This window comes from Coprinopsis cinerea (genome assembly GCF_000182895.1).
Source record: "Coprinopsis cinerea okayama7#130 chromosome 11 map unlocalized cont3.11, whole genome shotgun sequence".
In the NCBI taxonomy this organism is placed as follows: Eukaryota; Fungi; Basidiomycota; class Agaricomycetes; order Agaricales; family Psathyrellaceae; genus Coprinopsis; species Coprinopsis cinerea.
This window is the reverse complement of record NW_003307534.1, coordinates 403,559-420,092: the sequence shown is the minus strand read 5'-3', so window position 1 is coordinate 420,092 and position 16,534 is coordinate 403,559. Positions and strand designations below refer to the sequence as shown.

Sequence of the window (16,534 nt, the reverse complement as noted above, 5' to 3'; positions counted from 1 at the left end):
ATGAAATCACTGAGATTGGGTGCTCTCAATCACCCGAAGCGGGGTAGAACCTGCATAATCAGATTCCTGCTTCCAAGAAGCAGATTAGGGCCTTTGTCTGGCCTCGAGGCTCGCAACTTTGATACAGTACGTCTTATTTTTCAACTGCAATTGCGAGGAAGCAACATAACCGGTGTACTTGATGTGCTTTTAGGAAAGGAAGAGAATCTGCAACTCAGGAGTTCTGTGACGCCATACCACGCAGGTCCGGCAATACAGGACTGAGTTTGATTTCGTGAAATCTGTGCCCAGCATGCTGTGCGCCTGCCGTTCTAGCGCACGATGGAAGGTTTATGACTCCTTCCATTTCGCACAGAGACGTTTCTGGGTTTACTGTCGGATATCATCCAACGCGGGAGTTCCGTCGCCTCTGGACTACTAGGGGCGCGGACCGCGCCAAGGGCTATCGATACTGCATCACAGAGTCTCCTTGAGCAGTTTACATACTCGCTCAGTTTTTCACAGTCATCAACTGGGGCGTCTAGCTTGCGTAACGACGCGCGCCCGATAGAATCTTTGAATGGTATGTAACACATTTGCTAAAGTGACGAGGAGACTTTTGACTTGAGTTCATTCAAGGTGCCACGGACGACCGCCACCCCAACGTCTTGCGTCACCTCTCCGGGCTCGGGCTGTCCCAAGTTGAGATTATTTGAAACAAGTATACAGGCGGGTGTGATATCCTACAACATTGCCCCACGAGGATTGTCCTGCGGATATCTCCAGCGAGGCCCCTTGGTGTATCCTATAATAAACTTTGGCAGCCGTCGCTTTGGCGCCGCAGATCATTGGGGTGGCCATGCTTCTCATGGTACCTGTTTCTTCTATCTGGGCTTAACGACCATACTTATTTCTATGCCATCTTGACCTCTATCGACGTCAGCAAAATGCAGATTGCAGTGAGATCCGCGGTTAGGTCGACGTTCGGCGATGTCCATTGCGAAATAAAGCAAGCGCCCACGCCGGGGTAAGAGATCAGCAATTTGCCTCGTTTGCTTTCGCTAATAAACTGACTTTTGTCATCACAGATGCCATGGCACTTCATCCCACGGATATCCCCTTTGTTCTCTTAGTCCCGTTCGTTCCAGGTAATCGAAGCACCCTAATTGGAACACCTGGGTATCGGAAAGTGCCGCACAGGAGGTCCTTCGTGGATTCTTAAGGATACGGTTTTTGGATGGAACGGACTGTCACTCGTCTCTCAAATAACGAACCCTTGTCGATTTTAACGTTCGGACTCCTTCCCAGCTTCCGCACTTGTCGTACCTCTGCTTTGTCTTGTCATCGCGGAACTCCTCGGCATACCCTGCAAGCTAAAAGGCCGAGAGTCACCAACAGTCTTGGAAATGCCAACCTTACACTCTACAAACATGCTCTTCTCGCTTTCACCGTCTGCTCATCAGCGTGCATGGTGAGCTCGTGTTGATTTCATTACCCCGGTCTTCTAAACAACCAGCTAACCATTTCGTAGCGCGTGGAAGCAGAAGGAGCGCCAATCACTCATTGACTCTCTGCCCCCAGTATATTCAACCCCACTCTCCTTTGAAGAAGAAAAAGTACACGCTCTTTCACTGTCCCAACTCGTTTCTCGATGTCGTGCAGGCACGCTGTCGCCGTCAGAGGTCATGATGGCCTATGGCAAGAAGGCGCTAGCAGCACAGAAAGCAACCAACTGCCTCTCCGACATCATGTTCCAAGAGGCGTCGTCGACACCAGCTCTCTCAAGTTGGGGCCCCGGTGTAGACTCGGCCGATGTCAACAGCAGCAGCAGCACGGTCAACGAGGTGCCTCGAGACCGACTGCTTCTCGGGGTGCCGGTCAGTATCAAAGGTACAAGCCCGCATGTCGTTGTTGACGTTACGAAAGAAGCTCACAATGCTTTCGTCCAGACACTGTCGACATCGAAGGCCGCGACTCGACCATCGGCTACTCGCGCTACGTCGGACGACCAGCGACGACCTCCGCGCCGCTAGTCCGACTCTTGCAAGACGCAGGCGCTCTCATCCATGCCAAGACGACCGTCCCGACTGGTCTTTTCCACATAGAAACCGTATCTGATGTCTATGGCCGAACTCTGAATCCGCATAACACGGCCATTACAGTAGGAGGTTCTTCAGGCGGAGGGGCAGCCCTCGTCGCATGTGGGGGAAGCAAGATTGAAATCGGGAGTGATATTGGTGGTTCGGTTCGGATTCCTGCACATTTTTGCGGGGTTTGGAGTTTGAAGGGGAGTGCAGGGAGGTTCCCCACGTGGGGCAGTCGGTCGTCGCTTGCTGGCTTGGAGGGTATTCAACTCATTACCGCACCTCTGGCTTCAAATTTGGACGACCTCGAAGAGTTTTGGAAGAGGGTTATACACTGCGAGCCTTGGCAGTATGATCACACTGTGGGTGGACGTTCGTCTTTTCGAGGTTCTCTTCGTCTCTAACAGCTCCACCCTCTTCTATTCTAGTGCATACCACTCCCTTGGAGACCTATCGATTTGCAACAAGAAGGGCGGAAGCTCAAGTGGGGCGTCATGTGGGATGACGGTATGTGAACCGCTGTGATCGTCTCTCTTTGGCATACGGAACCCTTATCTTTCTCGCTGCAGGTACAGTCCCACCTACTCCGGCATGCCGTCGAGCTCTAGCCACCGTTGCGAACGCACTTCGCAAGCAAGGGCACGAAGTCGTTGATTTGTACGTGTTCTGATGGGAAGTTCAATTTAGATGTGAAAGGCGCTAATCATTTGATAACATCCCTGTCTGTTTCTTCCCTTCTAGCACTCCGCCAGATTTAGTCTCTGGCCTTCAAACTGGATACCGATTACTATTTGCAGACGGAGGTTAGCATCCTCACTATTCACGTTTTGCCGATGGAAAGTCCTGACCGGGACCGACGATCTCTCTTTCTCTAGCTCAACAAGTGGAAGCTCCTCTCCAACCAGGCGAAAGGGTTACCGGACCCGCACAGGCTATTCTGAACTTGTTCAATCTTCCTCGCATCGTCAAGAAAATATTTGCCTACTTTCTAAAGTCGTCGGATCCATTTGCGGCGGAGGTCTACAAGTCCATGCACCCCTTGACTGTCTTGGAGGATCGAGCTGCCATTGTTTCCCGGGACGAGTACCGGGCGCAGTGGCACAAGAAGTGGATAGATGAGGGCTTGGATTTCTTGATCACCGTGCCCCATCCACTGCCTGCTTTCCCTCACGGTGGCGGAGTCAAGGTGTCGCTTATGAGCGTCGGCGTCACCTTCCTCTTCAACCTGGCAAGTACTTGTCCGTCCTGATCCCTACATCCTTTTGACATCCACAGTACAGCTCGACTATTCCGCTGGCGTGCTACCCGTCACTCACGTCGACAAGGACATTGACGGCCTCGCACCCAACTTCACTTCAACGCCCGAGTACCAATCCATGAACAGTGTTGTCAAGGGCGTGTACTCGGTCTACGACGCGGAGAAGATGCACGGGCTTCCGTTGGGCGTGCAGGTAGTTGGGCGAAGGCTCGAGGAAGAGAAGGTGCTGCAGGGTATGAGGGTGGTAGAGGTTGCTTTGAAGGAGGCCGGCGTGTACTTTTAGGCGCCTGTCCGCCACGCGAGTCTACCTTGGTATGCCAGTAAGCTTTATTCTATTCGCTTGCCGCATTCCCCTTCGAATTTGCAAATTGGTATCCTTGTCGGCGCCTGTATTACGCGCTGGTGTCTCGTAGTATTACTTTCTCGATCTGTTCGGCCACTTCATTTTATTGCGATCGTTTTAATGTGTACCATAATTCCACCCTTCTCTCTCGATAATCTCTTCGCTGTATTTTACTCTCCAGGTGTTGAGTTATTATTCGCCCTCGGACATACGTAATTTACCTACCAGTATTCGCTTTATTCCGTTTAACTACTCGCTGTTGGTGGACAGTGGCAACGACGTCTTCCAAGTTCTCTTAGCCACCCTGCGTTTGTTTTATTCGTTACTTATTGTTCCGCTTTCCTGTTCCCATCTGCAAGTCTATAGCCCTAGTAGTACTCAATCATAATGCTATGCTTCTCAGCCCCTCAAGTTGCTGTTGACGGAATCTGCGCACTGTACCCCCGTCGGAAATAAGGTACTTATACTTGCGCGCCTAGTGAGGGGATGACAAGCTTCAGCGGCATCGTCAGTTCGCCGTACCTCCATGCTGATAGAGGGACAGAGATCGCTTCTGTGGATGAATGTACCAGATCTTGACTCGATGCGTAGATTTGACTAATAGTACATATTGGAATGAGTAACACGAAGTTCAAGAAACCTTGCAAAAACGATGCGATGGACGAGCGGGGGTACTGCACTCTGGAGCGGAATTCGAAGCGAAAATGGCGTAGGGGGTGGATGCACAGATGCAAATGAAGGAATGAATGCATGTTCCGACGCTTCAGTCTGCGACTAGCCGATGGCCATATCAGTGACATCCGCAACCTGCGCAGAGGCCGCTTGTGAGGATTGAGCTGCGTCGTTCTTGGGTCGCATGGAGAAGATGACGTCCTTGATCACTTGGGCGATGAGCCCGTGTTGGGCTTCGACGGCTATCTTTGTGCTGTTGGGGTAAATCGGATCAGCTTCAGTACCAAAGAAAGGTTCAAAAGGAAACGAAGAGGAGGAGGATCTCGAATGGACCCAGGGAATCGAGGGGTAGCAATGAGGCAGATTCGAGGATCTGGAAAGGCGGCCAACGAAGGGGCTACGGCCGAGCGGAAGAAGAGACCGAGTAATCACACAACCCACGACCTGGTGGTCGGAGGCCGCCTCCAAGTTCACCGTCCCTAGCCAACACAGGATCAAAGGGATAGAAACCAACAATAGAGACGCGGAGTTGCTACCAGGAAAACGCAAATTGCTCCAAAAAGGAGGAGGGAGGAGTGGTTGCAGGTAACGTAACCCTCCAGCGGGACAAAAAGGGGGGAGGAACATGACTGCAACGGAGGGCGCACTCACCTATCCATGACACTCTTCGCCAACTGGTTCTCGTCTTTCTTCTTCTCCTCCTTCTCCTTTTGCTTGCCTTCGCCGTCTTTGGATTTGAGGGAGGGAATGATCGGGCGCGTGCTGGGGACGGAGGACGTTGCTTTGGAGAGTTTCTGGTGCAGATCGGAGAGCTGGGACACGGCGTACGCTCGATTCTAGGCGCAAGTGTAAGCGGGGAAAGAACAAGAGAAGCGACAACATACCGAGATCAATGGACTCTGACTCAGAGTGTTTACCCAGTACTTGTTCCACAGCAAGGCAAGAAGTTCGTTGTCCAGACTCGATTTGAAGATCTCCACGTCAACTTGGTAGTATTGGTTCGCGTGTACACCGAAATCTTCGATCTTGCTCAGCGGAATGGACTGGTATTCGGACGAAGAAGCGTTGGGGGGCGTGTAGTTCTCTGGGTAGGTGCGGAAGGCGCCAATATCCACCTTTCCAGCCGAGATGGTGCGATTGGGATCAATCTATGGATCTTGGTTAAAATGAAAAGAAGCTTGCGGATACAAGTACAAGACATACGACAACCGCGATGAATGGATCTTGGAATTTCTGGTTGTTCATTTGGGTGTTGACGTCGATTCCTGATAGCCAGCATCCGTAGCCTGGATGTGAGTGGTACCAGCCAATGGCGTTCTCGAGTCGTCCAGCCTTTTGAGATCGTTATTGAGAATCGATCTGAGAATGTATGATAGCCGACTGTGGACGTACCTTCTCGCTTCCCTGGATGTATTCCACCATGTACTCGTTGGCTTCTGCGGCTGCGTTGACACGGGTTTCTGTGCCCTGTACTGGCAGTGCGAACGAGTCCATGATCACAATGGACGTTCCGACGACTTTGCCCTGCATCAAGCCCATAATCTCGTGTGGCACACCCGACCTGGCATGGATAACCTGGAGGCATGCTCAGTTGTATTCACCAAACTATAAAGGACTACATACCATCTTAATCAGGGCCACAGCGGAAATCTTACAGGACTTGAAGTATGTAGGGCTACAATTCTGCCTATCAGCGCCCATTTCGCTTTGAGATCGACATCCGAGACGACGTACTCCTTGGACCATGGTGCCTCCCTGTTTATCCTTTGGTTCTCTGCGGCATCGAATTTGTAGATTTCATCTTGAGGTGAGATCTCAAGAATGTTGTTCGTTAATGAGAAACTCTGTAGCGCCGTCGCTGCAGACATCGTCGCACTACCCGCCGTCGTCGTCGTTGTTGTCGTCGCTGTCGTCCCTGATGGCGGTAATTAAGATCAAATTGGGAATCCGCCGACGCGCCTCCTTGTTTGTCAAGGACCGCGTGCTGTAAATAGATCCAAGCAAATGACAAACCCAGGCACCAGTCTGAGGGGGTTGCAGGCCAGAGAAGCGAGCTCGTTATGCTTTGCGAAATGGATTTGAACAAGATACAAATACAATCTGTACGATATCTCTTCAAAGAACCGAAATAAATTCAATAAGTCATTCCTCGCTCTGTGACGCTTGTTTGTTCCATCGAGTTAGAAGGGATCTCCATGAACGAGGGTGCCAGGATTGTGGTTTACACGGTGTCCTGAACATTGCTCAGCTATGTTTCTTGAGATAAAGCAGTCAGCTATGGCGGAACTCACCGTGTTGGTCGGTATAAATGACCTTTGGAGGGTTCTTTACTCCCTCTTCCTCTGCCTCTTCTTTGGTGTACACGATTTTCTCAACCTTTCCCACATGCTTCCCTCCACGAGCGCGGCACGACACTTCATCTCCCACATGGATGGGCATTCCTTCTTTGTCGACAACTTGGTTAGAAGGTGACATCGTGGTAGATTTCTTGGGCAAGATGCAAGCGTGTAATGTCTGTGCGCGTGATGAGGGCTTAGGTTCCAAGATATATGAGCCCTGGGTAGGTCTCTGCGTGTGCTGGACTCCACAGGGAATCATATATGACGTCTGATGCCCCGGGTTTGGGGGCTTTGGGGCCTGGGCTGCTAGGAGTGAATAAGCGCCGAAGAATATATTCGGAGTCTTAATATGGAAGCTCGGATCAAGTTTGCTTTCGGATTGCCGTCGTGCTGCCTTTGATTCCTGGCACTCACGTCGTTCGCCTTGGCTGAGGAGATTCGTCCCAACACATTGGTGTCGGGTACTGCATTATTTCTTTTAAAACCGGCCTCAGTTCGGCGACGCCAATGTCTGTCGGATTGAACCTATCCAATGGAAAGGAACATCGTCGCCCCCTACTACTCCGGATCCCAATCTGTTCATAACGAACATTGCGTTTCAGCCGGAATTCCTCAGATTTTGTAGGGACCCTGATGTCTCCGGTTTTCACGGTATGTCACTACCTAACTACTTTGTGCTACGTAGGCAACCTGGCTGACTTACGGGCTGTTTCGAATTCAATCAGGGGAACGTCAAAAGGCTGACCTGCATGTCCTTTGCACGATGCACCTGCCACGGTTGCTTATGCATTTCCGATGCCTGACTAATTGAGGCATTCAGGCACACAAGAATGAACCCAGGCAAGAGCCAACCAATACATGGGCTGCTTCCTGGCAAGCGTCTAGCAGGTCTTGGGCTTCCCTATATACCCGGCCATTCCCCCAGCTTTCGACTCGAGTCGACCAACAACCAGCTCGAGGGGCCACTATGGGGTTACGACGCGACCAGAGACTCACATTCATCCTTATCCTACTGGGGATCCTCTTCTTCCTCTCGGTGCTGCTCTACAACGGAGGAGATCACGTTGCGTCGGCATACGTTAGGGCAAAACAATGGCACCCCCAGCTGACCCTCTGCAGGAGCAATGCCAACCCGCCATCCCATTTGAAAATATCTGGCGATGGGACGGTCGATAGGTCGCGGGTATCCAGCAGTAGAGCAAGTGGCATTGGACGCAGCGTCCTCGTGTCGACCAGGGACCCAACGACGATTCCATCCGTGACTATACCTGGTGGGCAACAACGCGCGTTTGTGGACGGCTTCTCCATGATCGACCGGCTGTATCTGAGGAATGGCACATTCTATATCGTGACCAATGACCCGACCTTCCCCCCGCGCAAAGCATTGATAGGCAAACCAGTTGCATTGTCCAATGGAGTGGATTCAGAGGCGACAGACAAGGTAGGGTGATGTTATTCTCATTTGCCTCTCATCAAACTAAATGCTTTTCGATAGGAAATGCAATTCCTGTCACCGGAAGAGGCGCCTGGGGTCCTTGGAGACGTCGCAACCCTCATCCCAGACGTCACGGTATTCCTGTACGACTCCCCACAATTCATGCATGTAGGTCAACCATACGAGTTTATGTGTTGTTCTTGGGCTGTTTCTAATGGTCTTCTAGCATTTCTATCACTGGTGGGGTGAAATCATCCTCGGAATGTGGAGGGTCTACTCGACGCTGGCACTTGACCACAAGCCGTCCAGTTTGGATCCTGTCGGCTTTCCCCTCCCCTGGCCTACGCGGTTCGTGATGCCGGTAAGTACGCATGCTTCGCCATTAGTCGTTATACTGACCGAGAATTATGGTTCTTCGAACTTCTAGGCCGTCTCCGGAGCCGAGTGGCGAGACAGAGCAGGTATCATTGGCCCCACTATGCGGGCGGCCTTCCCGCAAGCTTCAATCGAAAAAGCCGATTATTGGAACGACCTCATCAAATTGGATACGACAGTCGTATTCGAGAGGAGTATGATCATAAACCGAGACAAGGCTCACAAACAGTATGTTCTCTGTCTGTGACTTTGGATGCCTGTGACTTTAACTTTTTTTTGTGTATCGCAATTAGTCCCTTGTCCGGACGTTGGTTCAAGATGGTCGGAGGGACGATGGGTCTAACAGGTCCGGAGTTCTTCTGGGAACCACTCCGCCACTCCCTAGTTCGAAATACCATCGGATACGTGCCCGTCGTCGACTCGAAAGGTCGGATTCTGGCTTCTTCCCTCAAGCACACGCTTTCGTCGCCTTCCGAATCAATCACAGCACTGGAGGACGATATGGAAAGCCCAGATGGGAGATACGATCTTCCTGTTGTGACCTACATCTCCCGTCAAGGCTCCGGTCGCCGACTTGTTGCTGAAGACCACGAATTGCTCGTCAAGTCGCTTAAGGACCTAGAGAAACAAGGGGTCTGCACCGTGCTCATTCCGCAGATGGAAAAGCTTAGCATCCGTGAGCAGATTGCGATCATCGCGAAGACAACGGTCAGTTCCTGCCCCCTCTGTTCCGCATTCCCTGACTGTAACCTGAATGTCTTGTCAACAGATTCTGGTCGGAGTGCATGGAAATGGCCTAACGGTGAGTTGGCTTGCTCCTGTATGTGGAAATGGAAATTGACTAGTCTCTTCAAAGCATCAATTAATCATGCCTCCGTCGCTCCGTTCCGCGACCTTCGAGATCATGGATCCTCCTTGTAAGTGACTTCTGTCCATCACATTTACTATGCTAATATTCCGAGGTCCCTTCTAGCGTACACCTTCGATTATGAGATGCTCGCAAGAAACATGGGCCACAAACACTATGCAGTCCATAATGATACATTTTTGACTTATCCGAGAGGGAAGACTCATAATGTAAGTCTCTTTCGCGCGCCGATCGCGACCTACGACTGACTATACCGTTCAGAAAGTACATTTTACAAAGGGGTTTCATGGAGGTACGTTGAACACTGCTGGAGCTGGTCTTGGCTTATGGCGTAAGGTACTTACCACGACCCTACCTTCCACTAGTCTCTATCCCAGTATACGGGCCAGCTGTCGCTGATATGATTCGAAGGAGGCTGACCGAGCCCGATGATGCGGTGGAGGACTAACTTAAAGGGAAGGGTTACGGATTAATCTCGTTGGTATATGTGTTTAGCAGTACGTTCTGCTTATCTTCATTGGGTTCAGGGCTGCAGTGACCACAGCCTAAGGGGCATCAGTGTGCCTTTCATCGACGCCGCTGGATTGATCGGCGTTTCACGAACACCATAAGGCATCCCCACAAGCAAGCGCTCGGCAACTTGCACTCCAGCTCCGCGCGAAGCTGTGAGCGGTTGCCCTCACCCCTGCCATCTGTCTCGGAGGTTGGGAAGTGGAAAGCGCGATGCTGCTGATGTTTTCTGAGTTGGGACGAGGTCAAATGATTCCGAATGAAGAGGCCCTTCTGTGCCCGATTGCAGGTCCACCGATCCGTTATAAGCGCACTGAACTATCAGCCTGACAGAATGTTTGATAACGCAGAAGCTGTCCGAAACCCGTGGATTTCCTCCGTGTGATCTATCTGTCAGTCATACAGTTCTGGCTTCAAGTTCCCAGCTTCTTTGGACATCTGACTACTGGTAGCTTTTGAGTTCGTGCTTCCCCGCCCAAATTTGCTGGGCATCGACGAACGAGCTGGTAGCGACCATGGGGCTACGACGGGACCACTGGCAGCGACTCTCTTTTATTCTCATACTACTGGGCATCCTCTTCTTCCTCTCGGTACTGCTTTACAGTGGGCGCGACCGCTTCGCCAAGGCGTACGATAGTGCAAAACCGGCGCACTGGAAGACCTTTGAAGACGAGACTGTCGGCAAAGCACCGTCTTCCAACTGCAGAGGGAGGCATGATGGGCGCAGTGCGCTCGTGTCTACCAGGGAACTGACAACCATTCCTTCCGTGACCCTGCCTGGTGGCTGTAACCTGATGGCGCTTGATTGATCAAAGTTCCGCTCTACGGCGCCTAATGATTAATCAAGTAACTGTTTAATGACAACGATTAATCACTCTAAGCACTACTTTAGCTGTACTAGACGGTCATCTGAGCGGGGGAGACATGGAATTGATTAATCATTCAGCCCTGTTTAATCGACGATCCAAGGTTCGTGAATAAATCAAAGTGAATAGAGACTGATTAAACGACGTGAAAAAGGGCAACTGCAGCAAAGTAGTCTAGTGTATAACGATGATGATAACCATTAATCAAACTTGCTATACAAGTTGAAGGAGTGAATGAAAGAGGGAGGAGTCTTGATTAAATGAAAGAATCAACACGATTGGCAGAACCTAAGAAGTCTGGGTCTAGTACGGAGAGGGATACTTAGAATGGTCGAAGGAATGGATTGAGGAAAGCGCTCACCTGTAGCTATCGTGGAAGTTAGAAAGTTCGATAGAGCGATGCCTCTTGATGTAGTCGAGGAATGGTTCGCCTTCTCTATATTCCGTGGGTTCATTCTTTTGAACGCGCGTAAAAACGGCTTCAACTTTGTCCGCAAGCCTCTTGAACATATGCGCCTGCTTGTTAGCAAAGATAGATTGCGAAAGGGCCATTCCAGCGGACAACGAAAGCTTTTTCCAAGTCTCTGACATCTTTCGGAACGAGCGGATGCAACGGACACACTCGACCAATTTGATTTCCCACTGTTCTCTCCATCGTTCCATTTCTGCCTCAGCACGAAACCAAGCCACTTTATCCCCTTCAGACGAGATGAAGGTAAGAATAGGACAGGAAGGACGAAGAGAGAAGGTCTGTTACTCACCCTCTTCTTCCCATTCACGAATCTGCTCATCTGTAAGCTTTCCGATTGTACCCAGCCGCCAAATCCATCCATCGTTCACGCTCATTGTCTTCAAAAGCCCGGAGTCCACATGGGATAGCTCAGTCGTCCCTTGGGACGAGCTGATAGCCTTGTTCCCTTTTGGTCCTGTATACCAAGGATTAGGGCTGGGGATGTCGATACATAACTTCAACTCACTTGTAGGGTTCGACGACGTATGAATACCCGTTCCCAGGATGTTCTTGACCTTTCTTGAGTCTCCAATTGAACGCTTAAGCTTGGTTGCTGGCCGTTCCGTATCTTCGACACGTAAAGGTGGGAAGCTACGCGCGTGAGTCGATAGTCCCAGAGAGATCATCGCTGACCTGTTCGTGTTGTACTGGTCAATCAAGGCTTGACGTCGTGCAGTAACACGCTCGATCTGGGCAGCTGCTCGCGTGTGCTGGTCCTGTCCACGGCAGTCTGATCGCTTGTGAAGCCACAAAGCATCAAGTGTCTTCACGTATTGTTGGATGGACATGATCGTGTCGAATGCGAGGCCTTCTCGAAGTTCGGACTCAATCTGGATCAGAAAATCAAGCCCAAGGTCGTGCCGCCTCTTCGAATCATAGTCGGAAGGGAGGTAGAGAATTTCACTCGAGATAGGGGTGTTCCTCGATACCTGGGATTTGACGTCATCTAATACCAATGGTGTGTAGAGTTTCTGCTCGGATCGCCACTTGTCAACTCTCTTCTGCAGCTTCTTTGAATCAGCTTGGATTTCCTTTTCAAGCGAGGCCATCGGGTGCTTCTCGTTCATGAAGATCTTCATCTTCAAGTCGTGTCTAGTAAGGTCAAACACAGAATCAGCAAAGGAATCAGGAAGCGGATGTGATGGGACCTGCGAGAGCTTACTGGGATATTTGGATAGATATACCTTCATTCACAAACAGTGAAATATCCTTTAGTGTTGTCGATCCGGATAGCGAAGGTGGCAGATCGAGTGAATAAGAACGCTTGGCGAGCAACGCATCGAAGATTGACTGTTGAGATGGTACTGGGACAACCGTATAAGTACGAGTCCGTAGCATCATGCAAGGTCCAGACATGGCTCACTTTTCCGCTTAGAATGACTATAGACACATTCAATATCCTTCCCGACTTGCTTTCGAGCATCTCGATCAAGTTTATCCCATTCCAATACACGGGCAAGATGGAGAACAGTAAGGGAATAGAAGCTCATGCGATGTTGATAGTACATGTTGCGGGCATTCAAGATCTCATCATCGAGAGTAGAGTCTGAGGAAAGAAAATAAATAATTAGAGACATTATCTATTACAGGTCTCAAGTTGTAATACGGACGCATTTGACGAAGCTTCTTCCAGTTCCAATCCCCATTCGCATCGTTGATAACATCCTGGCGATGACCGTTGTTCATCTGCCGAACCTGCGGGCCCAGTTGGTTGAGTTCCGCCCAATATTGCTCCGCTGTCTCGCCGTGAAAGTGGCCGATGTTCGAGGTGTAAGCATGACCGTAGGTGTACATACAACTGTCCTGGTGGTTCTGGACGTGAACGGCTGGGATGATTGTTCGAATCCCCGCAACGTAAGCCTCAAGAGAGGGCGCGAAGTTGCGAGTAGCACGCTCAGATAAATTCCGAGCATATCCGCAAGCGATGTCGTACGAAAGGACAATGTCGGAGTATGGCGACTTCCATGTTGCAGGCGGAGGTTGTGGTGGCTCTTTCTGTGACGGCACCAGGGCGCCAGACGGTCCTAGTAGAGCCTTGGGTGGGGATGGTGACGGGGAGTGAGGTGTCTTGTAAAATTGAAGGGCTCGAAGGAGGGCATAATCGGTGTTAGCAAACCTGAAAGCAAAGCGCTTAGTACAGGCTGTTATGGTATACAGCTAGCATACACACCTTTCCCCGAGCTGTAGATCCACCATAGCCTTCACAAACAGGTGTGAGCAATCGATCTTGACGACACCAGTCACTCTCATCCGCTTGAACTTCTTTCGATCCTGCTTTTCAGCAGCGTTGAGGTGGCTACAAGTCGATTTCTGTATAACAAGGAATAGTGAGGATCAACTGCAGTCAGTGGCTCAAAGATACAGCGCACCTCGGTCTCGTTAGGGCCAAGGCTATTCAGGTACGCCTGATACGGATCTTCATCTGGAAAGTAAGCACGTCCTTTGAACAGTGAACAGCTCAGAGGGTCCGTGTTTTTCATGTACTGATTTGCATGATGATTCCCGTCAGCGGTCAGCTGGAGCTGGTTCAGATGACTAGCGTGTGCGATCAGAGTCTTGACTTCGAGACGAGGACAGCGAAGACTCACCGAAAGGCCGTAGGTAGTGCCACAGATCCTGCATCAATGTTGAGAGTCGGTTCAGGGCATACTGGGCAATGGACAACCAGATTGTTAGCCCGTCGATGTAGCAGCAGTGTGTCGATGTTATGCGCCTGTCCAAGCCGTCTCGTTGCAGCCAGGACCCGCCATATCTGCATGACGACGATGAATTGCGGGTAAACGTCCTGAGTATTCATTAGTAAGAGAAGTACTGCATGTCCGGCGGCACACATACTGGGATTTCATCCGTAAAGACATTGTCAGAGAGGCGGCGGAGGGTCGAGCAGAAGTCGTATGCTGACATTTTCCCCTCAAGTTGGATAAGATGGAACTGGCGGAGAACTGAGAACGAGAACGCCGTGCGTGGTTGTGTAAGCGTTGCGGGGAAGAAGCCGGACTTGACAAGCTGCGAGACGCGCTCGTGGATGCCGTGGCAGGTACAGAACCGCACGTTGGCCTTGTGGATACCGTTGACGTCCACAAGGGTCATGGGAATAGGCAAGGAATGAGAGCTGCAGTCGGTACCACTGTGGCCAAGGTCGACGGTGAAAGGGGTCGTGGATTTGAGGGGGAGGACGTCGGAAATGTCTTTGCGCTCAAAACAGCGAGCTTCAGGGTTCCAGACCTCAGCCCAGTGGAGAGGATGGTGCTTATGCGCAGTCGCAAAGCACTGCACACAGGTGAGTGGATAAAGAGTGCAGTCGCGGCAAGTAATGGTGCGACGCCCATGTCCGCACTTGCACTCTTCCTCGAGGCCGTCGGTCTTCACAGTGGCTTCAAAAACCAGCGCCATGAGCTTCGGAAGGGCAGCTTCAAACTCGTTGATAAGTGCAGTGGTCTGTGAATGCCGACGTATATCAGCGTTGGCAGTTCTGAACGCGGAAACTAACTGGGTCACCTGTGAGCGGGCAGGTTCTTCCTTCGTGGTGATGGAAGGTTCTTTGACTTCGATGTTGGACGGTGTAGCGCTAGGATGAGAGGGTTGGGACGTCCGTGGTGCGACCTTCTCGAGAAGAGGTGGAAGAGAAGCCGTTGACCTCGTTTCGCCATGTGTGGAGACGGAGATCTCTTCCAGCGTACGAGAAGCAGACGGGGCGAGATTGTTGGACGGTTGGGCAGTGTTCGAACGCTGAACGCGTCGATCGGCGTCCTTGAATCGAGCAGCTTTTGAACGTAGTGACATGGACGATGTTGCGAAAATGTAAAGAAACAGAGCTGTGCGGGAGGTCCCTTCGCCAAGGACCTCCCTCACACCGCTATGTCGAGAGCCCGCCGGTTGCTGAAAATCTCATCTCCATCTGGAGGCTCTAGGATATTCGATGAAGATTTCATGTGAGCTGCCTAGGCACAGATTGCAGTGATAAGAATGGACGTGCCAACAACCGCGATTAATTTGAAATTTGACTCAGGTTACGGGTACGGTCTAGTCTTGGGCCGGCAGTGACGTGGTGGTCCTATGTGCAGCTCCATTCAAGAGATATTATGGGCCCTCTGGTGTGAGGTCTTAAACCAAATACCGTATGCTTGAATGCAGCGAGCAATGGGGAGTAGTGGAGAAAGCGGGAGCGCGCAGATCGAACCTACTTTCAAGTTCTGATCTCTCTCGCGCGACCATCCGAACCATCACGTGATCGACTCCCTGGGACGCGTTTCGGGAGCGCATCACGATTTGGTAGCGACGTCATAGGGCTGCCCATATGACATCATTGACTGCCTCGATCCTTTCAGTTCGAAGGACAATGCACAGTGAAAACCTATCTTAGGATTACCGGAGAGTCTGTCTCAATAGTAGCGGCCGTTTCTGGGGATTAAGGTGATGTTTCGTGTTTTATGGACGCGTTTCCATAAACCACAGATGGACCTTGTGAGATCTTGGTTTCCCCCGAAAATCCCAGTTTGTACCAGAATGTCCCTGCCGCGGAATTTCAAACACTTTCCCACGTGCCTCAAACTCGCCCGTACTTTGGAAGTACGGGCGAGTTTGAGGCACGTGGGAATATTCTCCGCCAACGCGGCATCCGCGTCCGATCTCGCAAGGGCGCTCATTGGCTGCCATATAGTTGGACTCTCTGGGTACTCTACTACCTTTGTTTTTACGCTCCGGGGATTCAATTTTACAGCAAATTATAGACTGCAAGATATATATAAATACAGCGAGGACCTCTCCTGGGTTTAGCAAAGCAGCGAAATGATGTATCTCTCACTGGCAGGGTCGTGGAAAATGAGCCTGCCCTAAAGTCCGAAGCGCCCGCTGCAATCTAGTTAAGCCATGCATATCTTTTGTCTTCAAGTGACTTGCCAGGGCCAAATAAACTTTATTAATGACTCAATGCACCTCCATTACGCCCTCCAATCCAGATTCTGATATCAGGAGATGATGGTCTTTCTTCATAATTCAGTCAAGTAGGTGTGCTTTCCAGTGTAACCGGTGCGAGTAGTGGTGGGCGCTTATTACTTTAGGGCGGTCGGGCAGGATCTAGTTCCCGGAAGTACGAGAGCCAAGCTCGAACAAGGGAACTGGAGAGATCAGGGCACTCGGAGTATCAAGAGCACATGATCTGACGGTCGCCATTCAACCCCCCGGGTGCTGATGTTGTGATAGCATTGCGGCTGTTTTTGGACATACCTTATCTATTTCCAATAACCCTATGATCGGCTTGGAGCAAAGGGTGGCCAATGGCAATCGATTGTCTT

General features: G+C 50.9%; 6 protein-coding genes across 6 annotated transcripts; 3 read left to right on the top strand and 3 right to left on the bottom strand.

The window, feature by feature from the left end:
* Positions 1–926: 926 nt before the first annotated feature.
* On the top strand, positions 927–3,604 carry CC1G_09583 (amidase; the record flags this gene model as incomplete). Its single annotated transcript, XM_001839676.2, has 9 exons — positions 927–938; positions 1,378–1,450; positions 1,642–1,860; positions 1,929–2,425; positions 2,492–2,570; positions 2,633–2,720; positions 2,805–2,866; positions 2,939–3,301; positions 3,339–3,604. The coding sequence occupies 9 exons, from the start codon at positions 927–929 to the stop codon at positions 3,602–3,604; spliced, it is 1,659 nt and encodes a 552-aa protein (XP_001839728.2).
* Positions 3,605–4,230: 626 nt separating this feature from the next.
* CC1G_09582 (jun coactivator Jab1) lies at positions 4,231–6,204 on the bottom strand (the record flags this gene model as incomplete). Its single annotated transcript, XM_001839675.2, has 6 exons — positions 4,231–4,589; positions 4,988–5,172; positions 5,221–5,484; positions 5,540–5,668; positions 5,729–5,911; positions 5,992–6,204. 6 exons carry the CDS (start codon positions 6,202–6,204, stop codon positions 4,439–4,441), a joined length of 1,125 nt encoding a protein of 374 aa, XP_001839727.2. The 3' UTR covers positions 4,231–4,438.
* A 190-nt stretch (positions 6,205–6,394) lies between these two features.
* CC1G_09581 (hypothetical protein) lies at positions 6,395–6,840 on the bottom strand. Its single transcript, XM_001839674.2, has 2 exons — positions 6,628–6,840; positions 6,395–6,569 (listed from the first exon to the last, which is right to left on the bottom strand). The coding sequence occupies exons 1-2, from the start codon at positions 6,809–6,811 to the stop codon at positions 6,517–6,519; spliced, it is 237 nt and encodes a 78-aa protein (XP_001839726.1). The 5' UTR covers positions 6,812–6,840; the 3' UTR covers positions 6,395–6,516.
* Positions 6,841–7,642: 802 nt separating this feature from the next.
* CC1G_09580 (hypothetical protein) lies at positions 7,643–9,801 on the top strand (the record flags this gene model as incomplete). Its single annotated transcript, XM_001839673.2, has 10 exons — positions 7,643–8,116; positions 8,171–8,278; positions 8,337–8,471; positions 8,538–8,713; positions 8,779–9,193; positions 9,255–9,287; positions 9,342–9,402; positions 9,459–9,562; positions 9,615–9,645; positions 9,719–9,801. 10 exons carry the CDS (start codon positions 7,643–7,645, stop codon positions 9,799–9,801), a joined length of 1,620 nt encoding a protein of 539 aa, XP_001839725.2.
* A 577-nt stretch (positions 9,802–10,378) lies between these two features.
* Positions 10,379–10,672, top strand: CC1G_15658 (hypothetical protein; the record flags this gene model as incomplete). The annotated part of the gene is made up of 1 exon (XM_002910182.1): positions 10,379–10,672. One exon carries the CDS (start codon positions 10,379–10,381, stop codon positions 10,670–10,672), a length of 294 nt encoding a protein of 97 aa, XP_002910228.1.
* Positions 10,673–11,086: 414 nt separating this feature from the next.
* On the bottom strand, positions 11,087–15,023 carry CC1G_09579 (hypothetical protein; the record flags this gene model as incomplete). Its single annotated transcript, XM_001839672.2, has 11 exons — positions 11,087–11,427; positions 11,491–11,655; positions 11,707–12,332; positions 12,403–12,544; positions 12,604–12,786; positions 12,851–13,356; positions 13,411–13,550; positions 13,610–13,775; positions 13,829–14,025; positions 14,076–14,678; positions 14,739–15,023. 11 exons carry the CDS (start codon positions 15,021–15,023, stop codon positions 11,087–11,089), a joined length of 3,354 nt encoding a protein of 1,117 aa, XP_001839724.2.
* Between the last annotated feature and the right edge of the window lie 1,511 nt (positions 15,024–16,534).

Bases quoted from the DNA above. Each gene is read 5' to 3' on its own strand.
- CC1G_09581 (XM_001839674.2), bottom strand. From the start codon at position 6,811: ATGTCACCTTCTAACCAAGTTGTCGACAAAGAAGGAATGCCCATCCAT. The intron at 6,570-6,627 runs GTGAGTTCCGCC...AGCAATGTTCAG, and splicing joins CATTTATACCGACCAACACG to GACACCGTGTAAACCACAAT.